Source organism: Oryza brachyantha, chromosome 10 (genome assembly GCF_000231095.2).
Source record: "Oryza brachyantha chromosome 10, ObraRS2, whole genome shotgun sequence".
In the NCBI taxonomy this organism is placed as follows: Eukaryota; Viridiplantae; Streptophyta; class Magnoliopsida; order Poales; family Poaceae; genus Oryza; species Oryza brachyantha.
In genome coordinates this window covers 1,646,744-1,663,344 of record NC_023172.2, presented here as the reverse complement: position 1 = coordinate 1,663,344, position 16,601 = coordinate 1,646,744, and the positions used below count along the sequence as shown (strand labels likewise).

The window sequence follows — 16,601 nt, the reverse complement described above, 5'->3', positions numbered from 1 at the left end:
GGCTTTAAAAGGAATTCAATTTCTATTATTTTCCCCTCAAAACAAATAGACCCTATGCCTACAGTTTTGGTGGCCGGTTGCATATGGCCTGAAACGAAACGAATGGGAATAGTAGTTTGGTAAGGAAAAAGTCGGCTTATGGCTCCATCAACCATAAAACCACATATAAAACATCTTATGACATGTTAATTTTGCCTCTTCGTGTATTTTCTACACGGTTTCATCCTCGGTGACATGGTCCTTGGTCCGATGCAGTGTCCATGGTTTTGCAATTGAGAGGCGGGAACTAAACGTGTATATAGTAAATAAGGGGTAATTTAACTTTTTGCCGTTTTTATGAGTGGTCAAAATAGATTTATCATTTGCTGTCTATGACATGTGGGTCCTTATGAGTCCATGACATGTGAGTCTAATGACAAATTTGTTATAAAGTGGTAAAAGTTAAATGCCTCGTACATAAGGGACGCAAAACAGACATTTTACTTTTGAAGTTGGTAGCACTATGGCCGGGCCGAATTGCTTACTACGCTGTTGGGCCAGCAAACTGAGGGACGGCCCACCTCCCGACAGCAGCAGCAGCCTGTATAAAAAGGCCACCCGCGCCTCTCCATTCGCCTTTCCGCTCGAGCGGTCGAAGCGGAAAATCAATCAATCCCCCAAACACACACACAACTCCACTCTCCACCAGTAAGCAGCTCGCCTCCTCCTCCTCCCCCCCCCCTCTCCTCCTCTTCCAATTCAATCCACTGCTGCAATATTCACATCAAATCAAATCTTTTCTTCTCTCGCATCGCATCATGCCGCCCCGCTTTTCGAATTTCCCTTGTTTTTTTCCTGCCCCAAGGTACCCATTTTGATTTTTTTTTGAGAACCCGATGCGTCAGATCTGTAGGGCGCGCGCGTTTGTTCGATCAGTTCGTCAAGTGTGGCGCTGATTTGTGCTGGTTTTGTGGGATTTTGGTTTTGGGAGCTAATGGTTTCTGTTTATTTTTTTTATTATTTGTGTGGTGGTTTCTAGGGTTAGGGTTTTGGGATGGCGGATCGGCAGCAGTCGGAGGAGCCGGAGGAGCAGGTGGACCTGGAGGGGGACGACGACATGATTGACGACCGCCGTGAGGACTCCGACGACCCGGAGGAGGAGGATCCCGACGAGAGGCAGGCGGAGGGCGACGGCCGCCAAGAGGACGCGGAAGGGACGGAGGCTGACGGTGGGGAGCCTGCCGCGGGGGGTGAAGGCGGCGGCGATGAGATGGACAAGGCTGGCGGCGACGCGGGGCCCGAGGACGAGGAGGAGAAGAGGAAATGGGACGAGCTGCTCGCCCTGCCGCCTCAGGGGTCAGAGGTGTTCATTGGTGGCCTCCCCCGCGACACCACCGAGGAAGACCTCCGCGAGCTATGCGAGTCGTTCGGCGAAATCTATGAGGTGTTCATTGGATGCTCTCGTCGTTTTTTTCAGTATAATTGTTTATCGGCCTGTATGTAACACATAGTGTGACCTGACGCCATTGGATAAACAGGTGAGGTTGATGAAGGATAAAGAGACGAAGGAGAACAAAGGTTTCGCATTTGTCACCTTCGCTGATAAGGACATGGCTCAGCGTGCTATCGAGGATTTACATGACAAAGAACACAAGGTATGGTGGTTCTCTGGGTTGCCTTAGAGGTTCTGATTCTTTCACGTATGTATGGTGCCACTTATGTTGGATGGTGTGATCTTTGGTACAGGGGAGGACACTGCGTTGCTCATTGTCGCAGGCAAAGCACAGGCTATTCGTTGGCAATGTACCCAAGGGGTTGGGTGAGGAGGAGCTGAGAAACATAATCCAAGGGAAGGGGCCAGGTGTTGTGAACATTGAAATGTTCAAGGTGTGTCTGATTTCGCTGTTGTATTGTGGACAAGAAAGGTCCCAAATACGCTAATAGAGATGTTGTTTGGTCCTGCAGGATTTACATGACCCAAGCCGTAACCGTGGGTTCCTCTTTGTTGAGTATTATAACCATGCTTGTGCAGACTATGCCAGGCAGAAATTGTCAGCACCAAACTTTAAGGTTGATGGTAGCCAACTGACCGTCAGCTGGGCTGAACCTAAGGGTTCATCATCAGATTCTTCTTCTGCAGCTGCCCAGGTATACACAGTAAATGAAATATTCATCACTACCTATGCTTCAACTTTTGCAATGCAGCTCTCAATATTGAAGTAGAGCCCTTAGGAAAAAAAAACTGTTTGTACTGCTAATTTATTGGGGCAATTTACTTGTAAAAGGTGCATTGAGCTTATTTCTTTTGTGCCATAAGTTGCTAGAGAAGGAACTGGTTAGTGAATAAAGAATTGTTTTGTATTTTCTTATTAATCATCTCATTCACATTAAAAGGTTTTGTTATCCAGAAATACTGTTACCCTGGGCGAGCCAGAATAATCATCTTTTCATTGATGCATTTCTAGGTTGTTGCTGCATTCTGACTTTAGTTTCTACACGGGTCGTTATGGAATGCAGAACCAATACCGTTTTGTTGTCTATAGTTTAAAACAACCAATACCGTTTTGTTGTCTATAGTTTAAAACAATCTGACATAGAAGTTAGGCTGACTCAGAAGTTAGTATACTTGTTCAATGCCACTGGCTCAACCTATGTGAGGCTGTTTCTCCATAGACTCTCCTATCTGTAGAAGGCACCTGTAGCTTTTTTTCATATATGTTCATAGAGATTATTAGCTTTGAAATGCCATTCATCTGTTTTGTTGATACCTAGGAACATTTGTCTGAATGGTGTTTTCTTTACAGGTAAAGACTATATATGTGAAAAACTTACCTGAGAATGCTTCGAAAGAGAATATTAAGGAGATATTTGAAAAACATGGAGAGATCACAAAAGTTGTTTTACCACCTGCAAAGCCTGGGCATAAGAGAGATTTTGGTTTTGTTCACTTTGCTGAAAGATCAAGTGCATTGAAGGCAGTTAAAGGAAGTGAAAAATATGAAATTGATGGTAATGTTTTCTCCATGCTGTTAACCTTTATCATTATTTATTGAACTTGATCTTTAATCAGGTAGATACTTTGTGTAGAAAGCAGATGTGGTTTGATCATATGCTATAATGTTTCTGTGGGACCTTTGCTGTCAGCACTACTACACTAAATATACTAGTAACTTCTGTTGGTTTTGGATATTAATGAACAACTTCTAAATTTGGTCCTCTAGAATAAATCTTATGCTGAATGAATTACAGGGCAAGTGCTGGAAGTATCCATGGCCAAACCTTTGGCAGACAAGAAGCCTGATCACTCGGTCAGGCCTGGAGGAGCTCCAAATTTTCCTCTTCCTCCTTATGGTGGTTACATGGGAGATCCATATGGTGCTTATGGTGGTGGTGGTCCTGGATTCAACCAGGTAAACCAAACTAAACAATTTCTAGGCTACCAAAATGAAGTTGCACCTACTATACCGAAATGCCAAACTTTTTCTGTAAGAAAATCCACATATAATAGGTATAATACATATTTATAGTATAAGTTGGGCCAAATGCTTCCATTTTGGGCTCTTTTCCTCCATACACCAACCCCTCTGGCATTTGGTTCACAAACTTGCCCATTCTTAAGTGTCACCACTCTGGCTACAGTATGTCTATAGGGCCCAGTGGCCCACAATGCCCAACACCAAATCCTAGTTCACCAAGATCAGAATGTCTATTCCTCAATTCCCCATTCCCAGCTACCCATGGCAGTAGCATGGGCACATGCTGCACAGTCATGCGGGCACAGCAGATTACTGCGGTGCCAAGTGCCAAGCTGACAGGCGCCCAGGGTGGCAGGATGTCGCAGACAGTCTGAGACAGGAGCAGCAGCTGAGCAGGTAGTGTGGCTGTTGTCACTGGTTGATCTCTGGATCCTGTACGAGGACAGGTAGGTAGTTGCCGGGGCTACCATCTGCATCTTGATTCTAAATCCCAATCTTCTCTGTCTGTAACATGTGCATCTTGATTATAATTCCAATATTCTGTGTTTATATTTAAAATGTGAAATCAAAGTAGTTTATTGATTCTTTTATGGAAAACCATGGACTGTAGACACCAAAAATGGAAGTAGACAGATCTGAAATCACATTGACGTAGGGTAATAACACCAACATAGACGTGTGACGGTGTATCAAAGCTGTCCAGTAAACCGTCATCTTCAGATGATCCCTTGATTTGTATGTAGATGAGGAAGTTCTTAGTGTTGTCTAACAATTGATAAAGCATCATATTCTTAAATTGTCAGAAATTTCTTGAGTCCCTTGAAGATTAGTCAACATATAGTGATACTCAACTACGTTTCTCATATATGGATCATGATTTTTTGCATATACTTTACATATAATTATTAGATATCCTCTAAATGTCTGAGATATATATGCACTTGAGAGCTGTTTGTTAATTTTGGGGCTAAATTATAATTTCCTTTAATTATTTTGTAGCATTTCTAGATTAACTGCATTATATCATCTAGGTTACATTGTTTTTGGAAATGCATATGTTATCATTTTCCTTGAAATATGCTTTTACTCTGAATACCCCACACTAGAAGTCGTGCATCTGCCACTGCATATTGACATCGTAGTCATGGTCCCTATGGACATTTCTATTTGTCACAGCCTATGATATATGGTAGAGGACCAGCACCAGCTGGAATGAGGATGGTACCAATGGTGCTCCCTGACGGTCGTCTGGGATATGTTCTGTAAGATAATATCTCTGCTGTCCTGCAGTCACAATCAAGTCTTGGCGTGCATGTCCATATCCTGACAATGTGTTTGTAATGTCGATAGGCAACAACCAGGTGGAATGCCCCCTCCACCGCCGCCGCGACGGGGTGACCGATGGGACGGTGGCAGCCGAGGTGGCGAAGGGAGTCATGGCCGGCGATATCGCCCTTACTAGCTTTTCCATTCCCTTGTGCCACCATCCTGCCATCATGCAATGTGATGGATATGTTAACTTATGAGACAAGATAGAAGAAGCTTGTATCCCTGTTTCACCAATAACACCTGCAATAGAGACATGTACCATCGCTCTTTTTCTTTTCCCCTTGTTATACTCATTCGATGTGACATCTGGTGCTTGTGAGTTGTGACCTGTAAACAGTGTGTTCAAGCTTTGTATCTGTCGCGGCGCCTCAAGGGGTAAACCGATGTAACTGAAGAATTATATGCAGACATCCGGTTGGACCTACCTACCTTTTCTTTCCATTTGCAAATGCATATGTTCAGCTCGAGCAAATACTTTTGTTGTGATTTTTCTAGGTCGTCTGTTTGCCTTGTTCAGCGTTAACAGAAACCGTCGGCCGATTTCTATGCTGCGGTTGTGGTGATAATTGTGATTATTGTGGTGAGAAACCGTTTAACACCAGAGTAAAACCATAATTATCGTGCTCTGCGGTGCGGTGGCCTTGGAGCTTTTCGTGGTAAAGTAAACCCAGATAGTAGGTCGCTTAATTAGCTGTTCCTATTAGATGACTAGTCATTTTTTTTCATATGCTTACGCTTAAGCTAAATTTGATTTTTTAACCTTAAATTTGAAGTTAATTTTTTTTATATTTCGCTGACAGTGCCAGTCTGTTTCGAATACTACTCCTAGCCGTACCTCTCCAAACAAATAGCCTTTTCCCTAAATGAAATTTAATGTTTGGTAGAGTTTTTGATTGAAAAATAGATATGGGTATCCAATTAATCACGCATAAATTCTCTCACACTCAATAGAGAAGTGAGATGGCAAAGCATCAATTAAGCACTTGGGCTTCAGTTGTGAACTGTCCAGTTTCAGGTTGTTTCAGCCTGTGCTAATTTCCCGATTATTGTAGTCATGCATATCTGTGCGAATTAAAGAAGAAGAATACCGACAAGCTGACAGTCTTATCTTCGACACATCTGTGATACAAACAGTTGCTAGAATTTCCGACTAACCGACACGGAAATATTTGAGGAGCCCCATATCTGAATATTTCTGCAGAAACTGATGATGTTTAGATTTTTTTGCCACATTATGACAGAAGACACACACAAAGTTTACAGTCATTTACATATTATGAGGGTGACTACAAGCAAGCACATCTGAGAAACAGCTATATATGATAAACATCAAGCACAAATAAGTAAAAACAACGCAAAAAGCCATCAAGCAAGAATATAAGTGCCGGTTATTGTTATTCGTGGAGGGGCCAGTCTCTATAATGCTCAAATGTTCTCCAAGTAGCTGCATCAGTTATTTACCAGAGTTATGTGCCTGAAAGAGCGAAGTACACATCCAAAATTTTGTTTTTTTTACCGACAGACTAGCGTTCATAATAAGGATCCAACCGCTAACTCACCTGGCATATAGGCAAACATAACAATAACATATGGATATCAACATAATGAAATGGAACCTGGAAATCGAGAATACTGTGCTCCCTTCTGGGTCAGGTATACTGCTGAGAAAATAACTGGGAATACTAAACTTGCCACTGACTGAAAGTAATATGGATGCTCCCATTCAGAGAAAAAAAAAGCATGTTTTGTCGAATGAAAAGAGCATATATGACAAATGAATTTAATTAAACCCTATCTACTTCTATTATTTAAATCAAAACCCCCTATTTCAAGTTTCCGACAAATGGGCGCTATTATCAGAAGGTTCAGAACTAGGATTATGCATATTCTCAATATGAATATTACAAGAGCATGCTTACAAGGTCCCCTCAGAAAAAAGAAAAAAAGAGCATGCTTACAAGGGAGAAGTAAAAAGAATTAAGATTACACTAGTCCAGTGCCTATACACACTTCTCTGCTCAATTCTTCTCCTGAGGTCCAAACAGAGGAACGTATTATAGAATGCAGACTACTCTGCTTTCTTCTTTCTTTTTCGGCCAAAAACTCTGATTCTGACAAATGGAGGAGCAGGCCACTCTATTTTTCATCTTAACCGGTATATGCTTATGTACTGAAGGATCAAGAACAGAATCCACAAACTATAGAATTATTCCCTTTTCCTGAATATTAACAAAAAAGCACACGTGAAGCAGGATTGAACAAGCTGATAAAATTTTTATTAAACAAATGGGGCCTTGAATTGCTTTCTACAAATTGAATAGGATTACATATTTATGCTTTCAATGAAGAATAAATCAGAAGAATAAGATTACATTGCTTGCAATGCCAATGTGGCAATGCAAATCATTAGTCCTAACTGCACAAGACTACCCAGTCTGCTAAGTTGCAGACAGACTACAGATTAGCAATAACTGATGATGACAATGAAATCATCAGTTGCAATAAGACGACGCCTTGCTGGCCGTCTCGGTGAACCACCGGTGCTCAAGCGCCTCCGCCGCCGTCAGCCTCTTCTCAGGGTCGAAGGCCAGCAGCCCGGACAGGACCTCGTGCGCCGCCGGCGACAGCTCCGGCAGGACCTCCAACCTCAGCTCGTCGAGCAGGGCCCCCAGGTTGGCGGACAGGTCGGCGAGCAGCTCCGCCTCCGTCATATCGCCTCCGAAGAGTGGCGGGCCGGTCAGGAGCTCGCCCATGATGCATCCCAGCGCCCACATGTCCACGGCTGGCCCGTAGCACCGGTTGCCGGCGAGCTGCTCCGGCGAGGTGTAGGGCAAGGTTCCGACGCGGCACTCATCGTATGGCTTCCCGGCCGGCTTCATGAACGTCGCCGAACCGAAATCGCATATCTTGAGCACGCCGAAGGCGCTGACGAGGATGTTCTCCGGCTTGATGTCGCGGTGGATGACGCGCGAGCTGTGAATCTTCTTGGCTGCGTCGATGAGCGTCCGCATCATCTCGCGGACCAGGTCCTCCGGACGCGACCACGGGAGCTCGTCCCGGAGGCTGCTCCCGACGAACTCCAAGACGAGGAAGACCTCCCCTGACTTGGCGTCGGCGACGACGTTCTTGATCTCGACGATGGAGGGGTGGCCGCGGCAGGCGTGCTGGCAGGCGGCCTCGATCCTGACGGCGTCGAAGCCCTGGGCGCCGTGGATCCTCTTGAGCGCGACCTTGCCCCCGGTGCGGCGGTCCCGCGCCATGATGACGACGCCGAAGGAGCCCTCCCCGACGACGTCCAGCTGCTCGTAGTCGTCGGCGCTGCCGAGCGCGTATCTCCGCCTCTTGGACGCGGGAGAGGAGCCGGACCCGGACCCGCAGGCGGTGGGTTCTTGGTCCGCCGCCGCGCGCTTGCGGGAGCCCGCCGCTGCCGATGCCGCCGCCATGGTCAGAAAGCACAGGAGTCAGGAGGAGGTGGAAGCGAAATGCGATGGATGGGGAGATGGAGAGGGCGGAGAGCCGTTGGATTTATAGCCCACATGACCCATCCGACGGTCACTCGGATTCCGACTCTAACTTGGTTGCGTCAGTGTGACGCTTGGGTTGCATGGCGGCTCTTGATGGGCCGGCTTGGCCTGGGAGCTAGTTGGGCCGTATCAGCTTGATGGGCCGCATCGGTTAGCCTGATTGCTGGGCCAAAAGTAATGGGCCGGTTGGATGGGCGACCCGGCCTGTTCGGAGATGCTAGCGGAGAGTGCTGGGTTGGGCTGGACGATATAAATAGAAGGGGAATCGAGGGGGCTGGCTTGTTTTGGCCCGCTAAAAGAGAAGTTTGGAAATACTCCCTCCATCCTTAAATGTTTGACGCCGTTGAATTTTTTATACACGTTGGATTCTTCGTCTTATTCAAAAAATTTATATAATTATTAATTATTTTTATATTATTGTATTTATTGTTAAATATACTTTTATGCACAGATATAGCTTTACATATTTGAAATTTTTTTTTGAATAAGACGAATAGTCAAACGCGTATAAAAAAGTCAATGGCGTCAAACATTTATGAACGGAGGTAGTATATTTCAAAAATATATTGAGGGTTGTTTGGAGGGAAATATAGGAAATCTCTATTCCTTTGAAGTAAACACTGTTCACATATTTTTAAAAAAATAGGATTCGAAGGAACAAATTTACCTATGAATCATGTATCAATCCTTCAAAATGTATTGATTTCATATGAATAAAAACATCCACTCCATTCTCGGAAAAATTCATGTGTCCCAATACTTTTACACAAATATTCCTTTGTTATTGTTATGTTTTTATATATGGTTTAAAAATACTGTGAACCAAAGAGGCACGTAGTAATTTACAAATTAATTTTTTAACAAGAATTTGTTTGCCACATTTATTAAGGGATTCAAATTTGAATTGTTTTGGCACTGGCAAACAAAAGGGAAAAAAGTCGAGTCATAAAACCAGCTTTATGGAAGTTTCCGCAAAAATCTTCAATTAGCTATTACTACCTCTGTTTCATAATGTAAAATGTTTAACTTTTTGGTTGCAACGTTTAACCATTCGTCTTATTCAAAAATTTAGTAGAAATATAAAAAATGACAAGTCGTGCTTAAAGTTCTTTTGATAATAAAGTAAGTCACAAGCAAAATAAATGATATTTCTATAATTTTTTGAATAAGACAAATGATCAAACATTGCATGAAAAAAGTCAAACATCTTACATTATGAAACGGAGGGAGTATTATAATAGAAAATTTCTCTATGCTAGAATTCTTAAAACTTCGAAAAAGAATTAACATCTTTAGAAAGGATTTAGCGAGACATCACACAACATGACTATAAACACAAGTAATAGGTAACACATTGTATTTGAAGGAAATTTATAATGTAGGTACTGATTACATCATTCTATACCATTTAGAACAAATCTAAATACATGTCCTTTAAAAAGTACATATCTCTATCTAGTCCTATATAATCTCTATGTTTTTTGACGCTTCTCGAATAGATCTTGAGGAGGTTATTGAAACATGATAATTCAAACATTGATCTTTTGAACTCATAAAAAAATAATTATTAGCTATCATAATCAGCCTACAATAGGTTTAATATGGCCATTGAATGAGCATGACTAGGTTGTTGCATAAAAATGAATCGAACAATACCAATTGTGTGCATCGATTTTATACCTTCATCGTAGAATAGTGCATATTGTTTGTGACCATGCGATGTGTAGTCTTTTTCTGACTCTCTTTTTTCTGTCCTCTCTTTGTTGTCTTTTGTAGCTTTTGCTGATTTTTTTACTCATCTACAGGGAGAGAACGAGTTTTTACAACATATGATTTCTCTAATTAAAAACAATACTTTTGCATAATCAAATATATATGTTAGAAAATATTATATTCTGACATCACTTTTAAGTTCCAACTTTGAATACAATTTCTCCTATGCATATCATTCTCAAAATATCAACATATGAGTAGTTCAATAGGTAATAAAATACAATGTTAGAGCAAGAAATAGATGGAAACATAAGAAAAAAGGGATAGGATACCTTGGTCTACTGCATTGTCATATATTCTTTCCCATATCGTTTTATGTTTACTATTTATTCAAGATTTAACTGACATGAATTACAAAATCATATAATCTTTTATCTTCCGTGTCCAAAAGAACACGATACATGATATTTCATCTCCATATAATGAACTTCCTATGATATGGCCAAGAATTATGTTCTATACTCTCGGGCTCTCTCAGCTTCACACCGCCTTCCTCTCCATTTTCTCCCTCGCCTTCAATTCTGTACATTAAAATCTCACTTCTCACTCCATATGAATGCCCCAACTCCCAACGGATGTTGTCAGTGACTTGGATGGTTGTAGCCATGCCTTGACCTACCGTAGGTTTGACTAGATTGATTGTGCTACTATGTTTGTGATTAGTGGTGAGGATTTTGATGCGACTGTGATGGGCTAATTCGTGGCTGGTGGTCGATAGGAACCATTCCTAAGTTACGTGACAAAACAAGCCATGTTTTGTTTGAGATGATTAATACTTGGATGATGAATATTCAAATACAAGGTCCTGACTCACAAGCCTAGATTTTCTTTTAACCTATATTTTTTTCTACTTGTTGTTTGTGTCATATATGTCCATCTCAGTTAGTTTGAAGATTTATTGATATGTTACATTCGTTAGTTTGATGATTCATTGGTATACTACAGTTTGTATAATTTAGGCCCACGACGTTACATAATTTGGCGTTGAGCGGTTTTAGCTTCTAAATTTCAATAATGTTTCCATTTTTTAAAATTTTGCAACAACCACATGCCGCTAGAGTTAGTGAGATGATGTTTTTATTTTGATTTAATTAATTGTAGGTTGTTTCCTCCTATGACCCTTATAAAGAGTTCATCCTGAAAATCTGTTGTCTTGGTTTTTTTTCATGACTCCCATCTATTCTCTTCACTCAAACACAAAACAAAGAAAGATTGGGAATTTGAGACTGATGCAATCAATTATTCTCTGCAGTTGCAGGCTTGCAGCCAACCTAGCTAATGGCTAATGACCAATGGATTCTTCTCCTTTATTATCACAAATATTTTGCATAAACATTTTATTAAAAAATATATGATTTTAGTGCTAACTCATTTCTATTTGCCAAAGACACAATGTTCACAAAAATCAAGTTTGCCAATGTTGTTTAGATGATTTTTCTTGCAAAGTAACTGTATACCTTTCTCACTCAGGTGACCTAAGCGCATATGCCAAAGCTTGGTGATGTGAGGATCTGATGCAATACTAGAAATAAATGCAACACTTGTAACTGTAGTTTGCCTTTTGAAATCTTAAGAATACCATTGTCACCAACATATTTATATCCCATCAACTCCAAAGTGCCCAAAGAAATAAGATTCATTTTCATTCTAGGAACATGACCTACATTTGTAAGGGTCGTGATAATGCCAGCATGGGTTTTAATTTGCACAGAACCATTACCAACAATTTCAAGAAGAGAACCATCACCAATCACAACTTTAGTGGTCTCAACAAAATCATAAGTAGAAGACCACTCTCTATATTGACATATATGAAAGGTGCAAGCCGAATCAATAATTCAAGCAGTTTGATCCTCAATACTAGTAGTACTGATTAGAACCTCCACATCAGAATCATTGTCAACAAAACTAGCCTGAGCAGGTTTCTTCTGAATTTTAATTTAGGGCATTCAGAGATATCATAACTAGTTTGCTTGCAATAGCAACAAAATAATCTAGGTTTACCATCTCTTGATTTAGATATGGACTTTGATCTAGAAGAATTACCCTTTTGAAAGGATCTACCTCTAACAATTAACCCCTCATCTATAACTTCAGAACAAGAATCACTATCAAATTTTTACTTGGACAACAAATTTGACTTAACATCGTCAAAACTAAGGGTATCATGATTACCATAAAGCATGATCTCTTTGAAATGTTTAAAGAGATAGTAGGCAACGAGACAACGAGTAAAATAGCCTTATCCTCGCATCAATTTTCACATCTAATTTCTCAAGATCAATGATGAGAGAATTAAACTCATTAAGATGAGACCGATTAGATGTACATTCTGCCAAGCGAATTGTGTACGAACATTCTTTGAGGCATAATTTGTTTGTGAGACTCTTTTTCATATAAAGCGCCTCCAATTTATCCTACAAAGAGGACACAAACATCACGCAAAACATCTGTAGACAAACTGAGTTGTACGACAAACACCGCCTTTTGATCCAAATCCTCCCGCTCGTCAATTTTCCACGATATATTCAAGGCATAATCTAACAATAATCAAATCAACCTAAACCTAATCAACTAATCTTATACAAATTATTGTGTTTGTTGTGGTCAATGGGGCTCTTAACATTTTGCAATCCTCAGAGCTCAGTAAGCAGACGGCTCTTTCATGGCGACGATGCAACTGGTCCATCACTTTGCTTGTCACAATGTCACAGCCAATCCATGTGATCATTTATATATATAATTATGTATATAGGTTCATATATTGCTCAGTTAAAGATAAACAGTAGCCTATAATCTGGTATAATTAGTTGGGCCAGACGAGAGGTTTTGCTGTTTCATCAATCTGTTCGGCGCCTTATTGCATGCATGCATGAGGTTGCATGTGCTTTTGCTTCCTGCATATAATCTGGACCTATGGCTATTCGTGGCGCAGGGCGACAGTCTGATTAAGGCAATGCAATGCAAATTTGATAGCAACTCTCCAGCTTCAATGCCATTCATTTGCAAGTTGCCAACACGCAGCAATTCTTGGACTGGCATCATGCATGTCTTGAACAGTTACCTCTGTATCATGTTGTAAAGCTAGCTGTTGTCTTTGTGTTCCAAGTCATTATCACTAACTAAGAATCATACTGCAGATAACTGATCTTGTACTACCTCACGTCCCCCATATTATAGCTATCTCTATGTTCAACAGTAAATACAACTAGCAATTAATTTTGGTTGACTTAATACACACAATATTGGTACTGGTAATTAATTCTGCATATGACTCTAGCAGAAATCCAACCTGTCACTGCATAAAAACTGAATAAAGTGTTTCTGTACACATGCCATTTTATCAGTTGGGCTCATTTACCCAGTGGAAAAAAAATCTTTTAGTTGAGAATTGAACTGACTGAAGACAGTCCCAGTTAATTAACTATAGTTTAGATTCAATATACTTTCACTGTTGAGTGTGGTCACTCCTGTGGCTGGACTTTCCATGCCGCATAATGAATAGGCTAAGCAGTATATGGATTAATTGTCTGGTTTAATTTATCTGTCATTACAAGAGGAAGTACTTGCCTGTGCCAACTTGGATTCTTGATGTTTCGTTGGCATCGGGGTAGATATATGGAATCATGTAGAGAATCAACTTGATGCTGGTTGGTTGGGGAGTGTGTAGTTTGATGGCTACCAACAGTACTTGTGCATGGACAGTAAGTGCAGACCGAGCATTGAAATGGATGTCAGAATTGCCAGAAGAATGAGATCTTGGCCAGCTTGGTGAAGCATCAATCAGCTGACAGAAATGTTTCCAAATTTTGGAAGAAGTTAATGTCAAGTTGTCATATAACAGAAGTCTTATTTTTATTTTTTAAAAAGTAAAAGATATAACTGTGGAATTTGTTGTATTCCATATGCATTTGTTTAGTGTGCTGTCAGAATCTATGCCACTGTTGAATTAGAAATGTTCATGAAATCTGGATGCATGAATAAATGGTGGTAAAAGTACTGTAACACCCCAAAATTTGCCAAACTATAAATTAGACATATAATTATATTGTTTTTCCGAATTTATTTGATTGCATTTCTGGATTGCATTATTTTTCTTTTCATGAAAACAAGAAAATTGTTAAAAAACATATATAAGTGAAAAAAAAAGCAAACTAACAACCTATAGCTCAATCAAAGAAACCAGTGATGCCTCCTCTGGTCGGACAGACAGGCACCATCTGTTGTTTAGTCAAATACATACACCCTTTGTTCCAAAATAAACCAATCTTTTACTTTTTACCTATAATGTTTGACTCTTTATCTTATTTAATTTTTATAATTAACAACTTTGTTTTTATTAGATGATAAATCATGAATAATGTTTTACGTGTGTCTAATTTTTTAATTTCTTAAAAAAAATTCAAATAAGACGGATGATTAAATGCTACACACGGAAACCTAAGTTTGCCTTTTTTTAAGACGGAGGGAGTATAAGGGTAATGACATGTTTAAGTGTGTGGTTGGAATGTTAGAACTTAATTCTGAATTAGCCTAGGTGCCTTTTCACTGTTAGGGTTATGATAGGGCGAACATGTATCCGTGGCTTAAATGCCAAATTTTTCTCTTTTTAGTAATTTAACTTCTCATTTTATTTTATTTTCAAACATATTTTTTCTAATTTACTGCATATCGTGCTCTTTATCGACACTTTTAGACAGCTTGTTTTGCTCCAAAATTCTTATGAGCACTTTAAACCTAGGTTTCCTCCCTTCTTTCTACCCATATGTTCCAAAATTTTGGTGTTTCTATAGTCTCTAGTAGTTTAAAATGAAAAGGCGTTGTTGCCCCTCAATAAATAAATGAGGAAAGAATCAATTTGGGATGGTAGCTGTGGGAGTAGATGAACAAAAAAATAAATAAAAACAAATGATGTGATAATCAGTACTAAAATTTATATTTTATGGGACAATATTTGAATTCCAGAAGTTTGTATATTTTAATATGGTTGCAACATATTCATCTCACTGCACCATACACAAAAATGCAGGCACGCATATTTTGAGACGGATGAAGTGTGCCTAGGAGTGGGAATGAGTCAAAGGCCCGTGGGTTCTTTTATAACCCTATTTAATTCTTAAAAAAATTTTAGCTCAAAACTCTATACAATTTTATTTTCAAACCATTTTGAACCTGACCCTTAAATTTTATAAACAAAATGGTTGGGGCCATTACCACTCCTAAGTGTGCCTCTCTCAATAGTCGCTAAAGATTATTATTAGGCTATCCGCCGGTAACAGTAAAATGGTAGCTAGGCAAACAATCCACCGGAAATACATTTACTGGTAATGTATCCGTCAGGAATTTATAATTTGCAAGACAAACTATCTGCTGACACTATCTTTTGACAGTCTATCCGCCACCAAGTTGGATCGGTTCGGATATTGTTTCCTGCTCACACAGCATGGGCTAGCCAATTTTTTGGCTACCCGTCAGGACATAAATTGGCAAACCTTCTCTGCCGGGAATAATTTTGCCGGCAGCTAATATGCCATCCAAGGCCATCTTTGCTGGAAAATAATTTGCTAGTAATTTTGTGTTACGGTGCAGCTATAATTCGATCTCCAATTATATTCTCCATCCTTCTTACTATAGTTGTCATGACCGATCATGGAATCAACTGCTTGAATGTAAGGCCATTTGTCTTTTCCTCCTTCCATTACCATCCTTTTTTCTGAGCCAAAGCCTCCACCACTCTCCTTCTCAACCTATGAAAGCTCATACCTCCTATTTAGATTTACCCCCACATCAATAATTAATTATGTGGGGGAGTGATCGTCACACAATTACTCTTTTGGATTGTGTAGTTCTATGATTTTTTTCCGACTCCAATTAGGCTCAAGGGCTTGGAATGATCTCGAATCACACGTGTCATGTGGGCATAACATCATGCGTCTCATAACATGTTAGCGTTTTGTTAGCATCCCTTCATTATGTAATGCAAGATAACAATAAATTTAACGACATGAGATAGACGGAACTCTGACGATGATGTTATTTCTTATACAATTTCTTTTGTATGATGATATTTTATGAAACTCGCACTCGTCAATATCATTTCTTGAACTTGGGCATTTGTTAATGACATATCTAGGATGTTCTCTTTCATATTACAAGACATTCTTATTCTCCTTAGATATAGATCAAATGGCGCAATAATTTAACCTCAATTTAAGCAGCCATGACAAACTAACCCCATGCACCCTTACCCCCGCAGGCCACACCACCCCAATCCATCCGTACGTCTTCTATAAGTAGAAGAAACTAATCCCCTATCCCATTGGATTTTGATCCAACAGCATTTGCTGATAAATAGTGCAAATAAGTCATTACAAATATAAATTAATGGAGTAAATTATATTTCTTAACGCAAGACTTTCTACCATTGGCTAGATTCATATGGATGCTAATAAATCTAGACACATATACAAATTATATACATTCATCAATGAATGAATTTAGGTTTGGCTAGAAAGTCTTA

General features: G+C 40.0%; 2 protein-coding genes across 3 annotated transcripts; one reads left to right on the top strand and one right to left on the bottom strand.

Annotated features, from left to right (window-relative positions):
* Window positions 1-618: 618 nt before the first annotated feature.
* LOC102720910 (heterogeneous nuclear ribonucleoprotein Q) lies at window positions 619-5,233 on the top strand. 2 transcript variants are annotated; one of them, XM_015841939.2, is made up of 9 exons: window positions 619-687; window positions 1,019-1,423; window positions 1,518-1,634; window positions 1,726-1,866; window positions 1,945-2,127; window positions 2,784-2,988; window positions 3,229-3,389; window positions 4,632-4,717; window positions 4,806-5,233. In XM_015841939.2, the coding sequence occupies exons 2-9, from the start codon at window positions 1,034-1,036 to the stop codon at window positions 4,915-4,917; spliced, it is 1,395 nt and encodes a 464-aa protein (XP_015697425.2). In that variant the 5' UTR covers window positions 619-687; window positions 1,019-1,033; the 3' UTR covers window positions 4,918-5,233. The 2 variants fall into 2 exon arrangements, with proteins under 2 accessions (XP_015697425.2, XP_006661638.2); XM_006661575.3 differs by lacking the exon at window positions 619-687 and adding an exon at window positions 695-844.
* A 1,812-nt stretch (window positions 5,234-7,045) lies between these two features.
* LOC102705848 (putative cyclin-dependent kinase F-2) lies at window positions 7,046-8,231 on the bottom strand. Its single transcript, XM_006662121.3, has one exon. It carries the CDS (start codon window positions 8,225-8,227, stop codon window positions 7,277-7,279), a length of 951 nt encoding a protein of 316 aa, XP_006662184.2. The 5' UTR covers window positions 8,228-8,231; the 3' UTR covers window positions 7,046-7,276.
* Window positions 8,232-16,601: the final 8,370 nt, after the last annotated feature.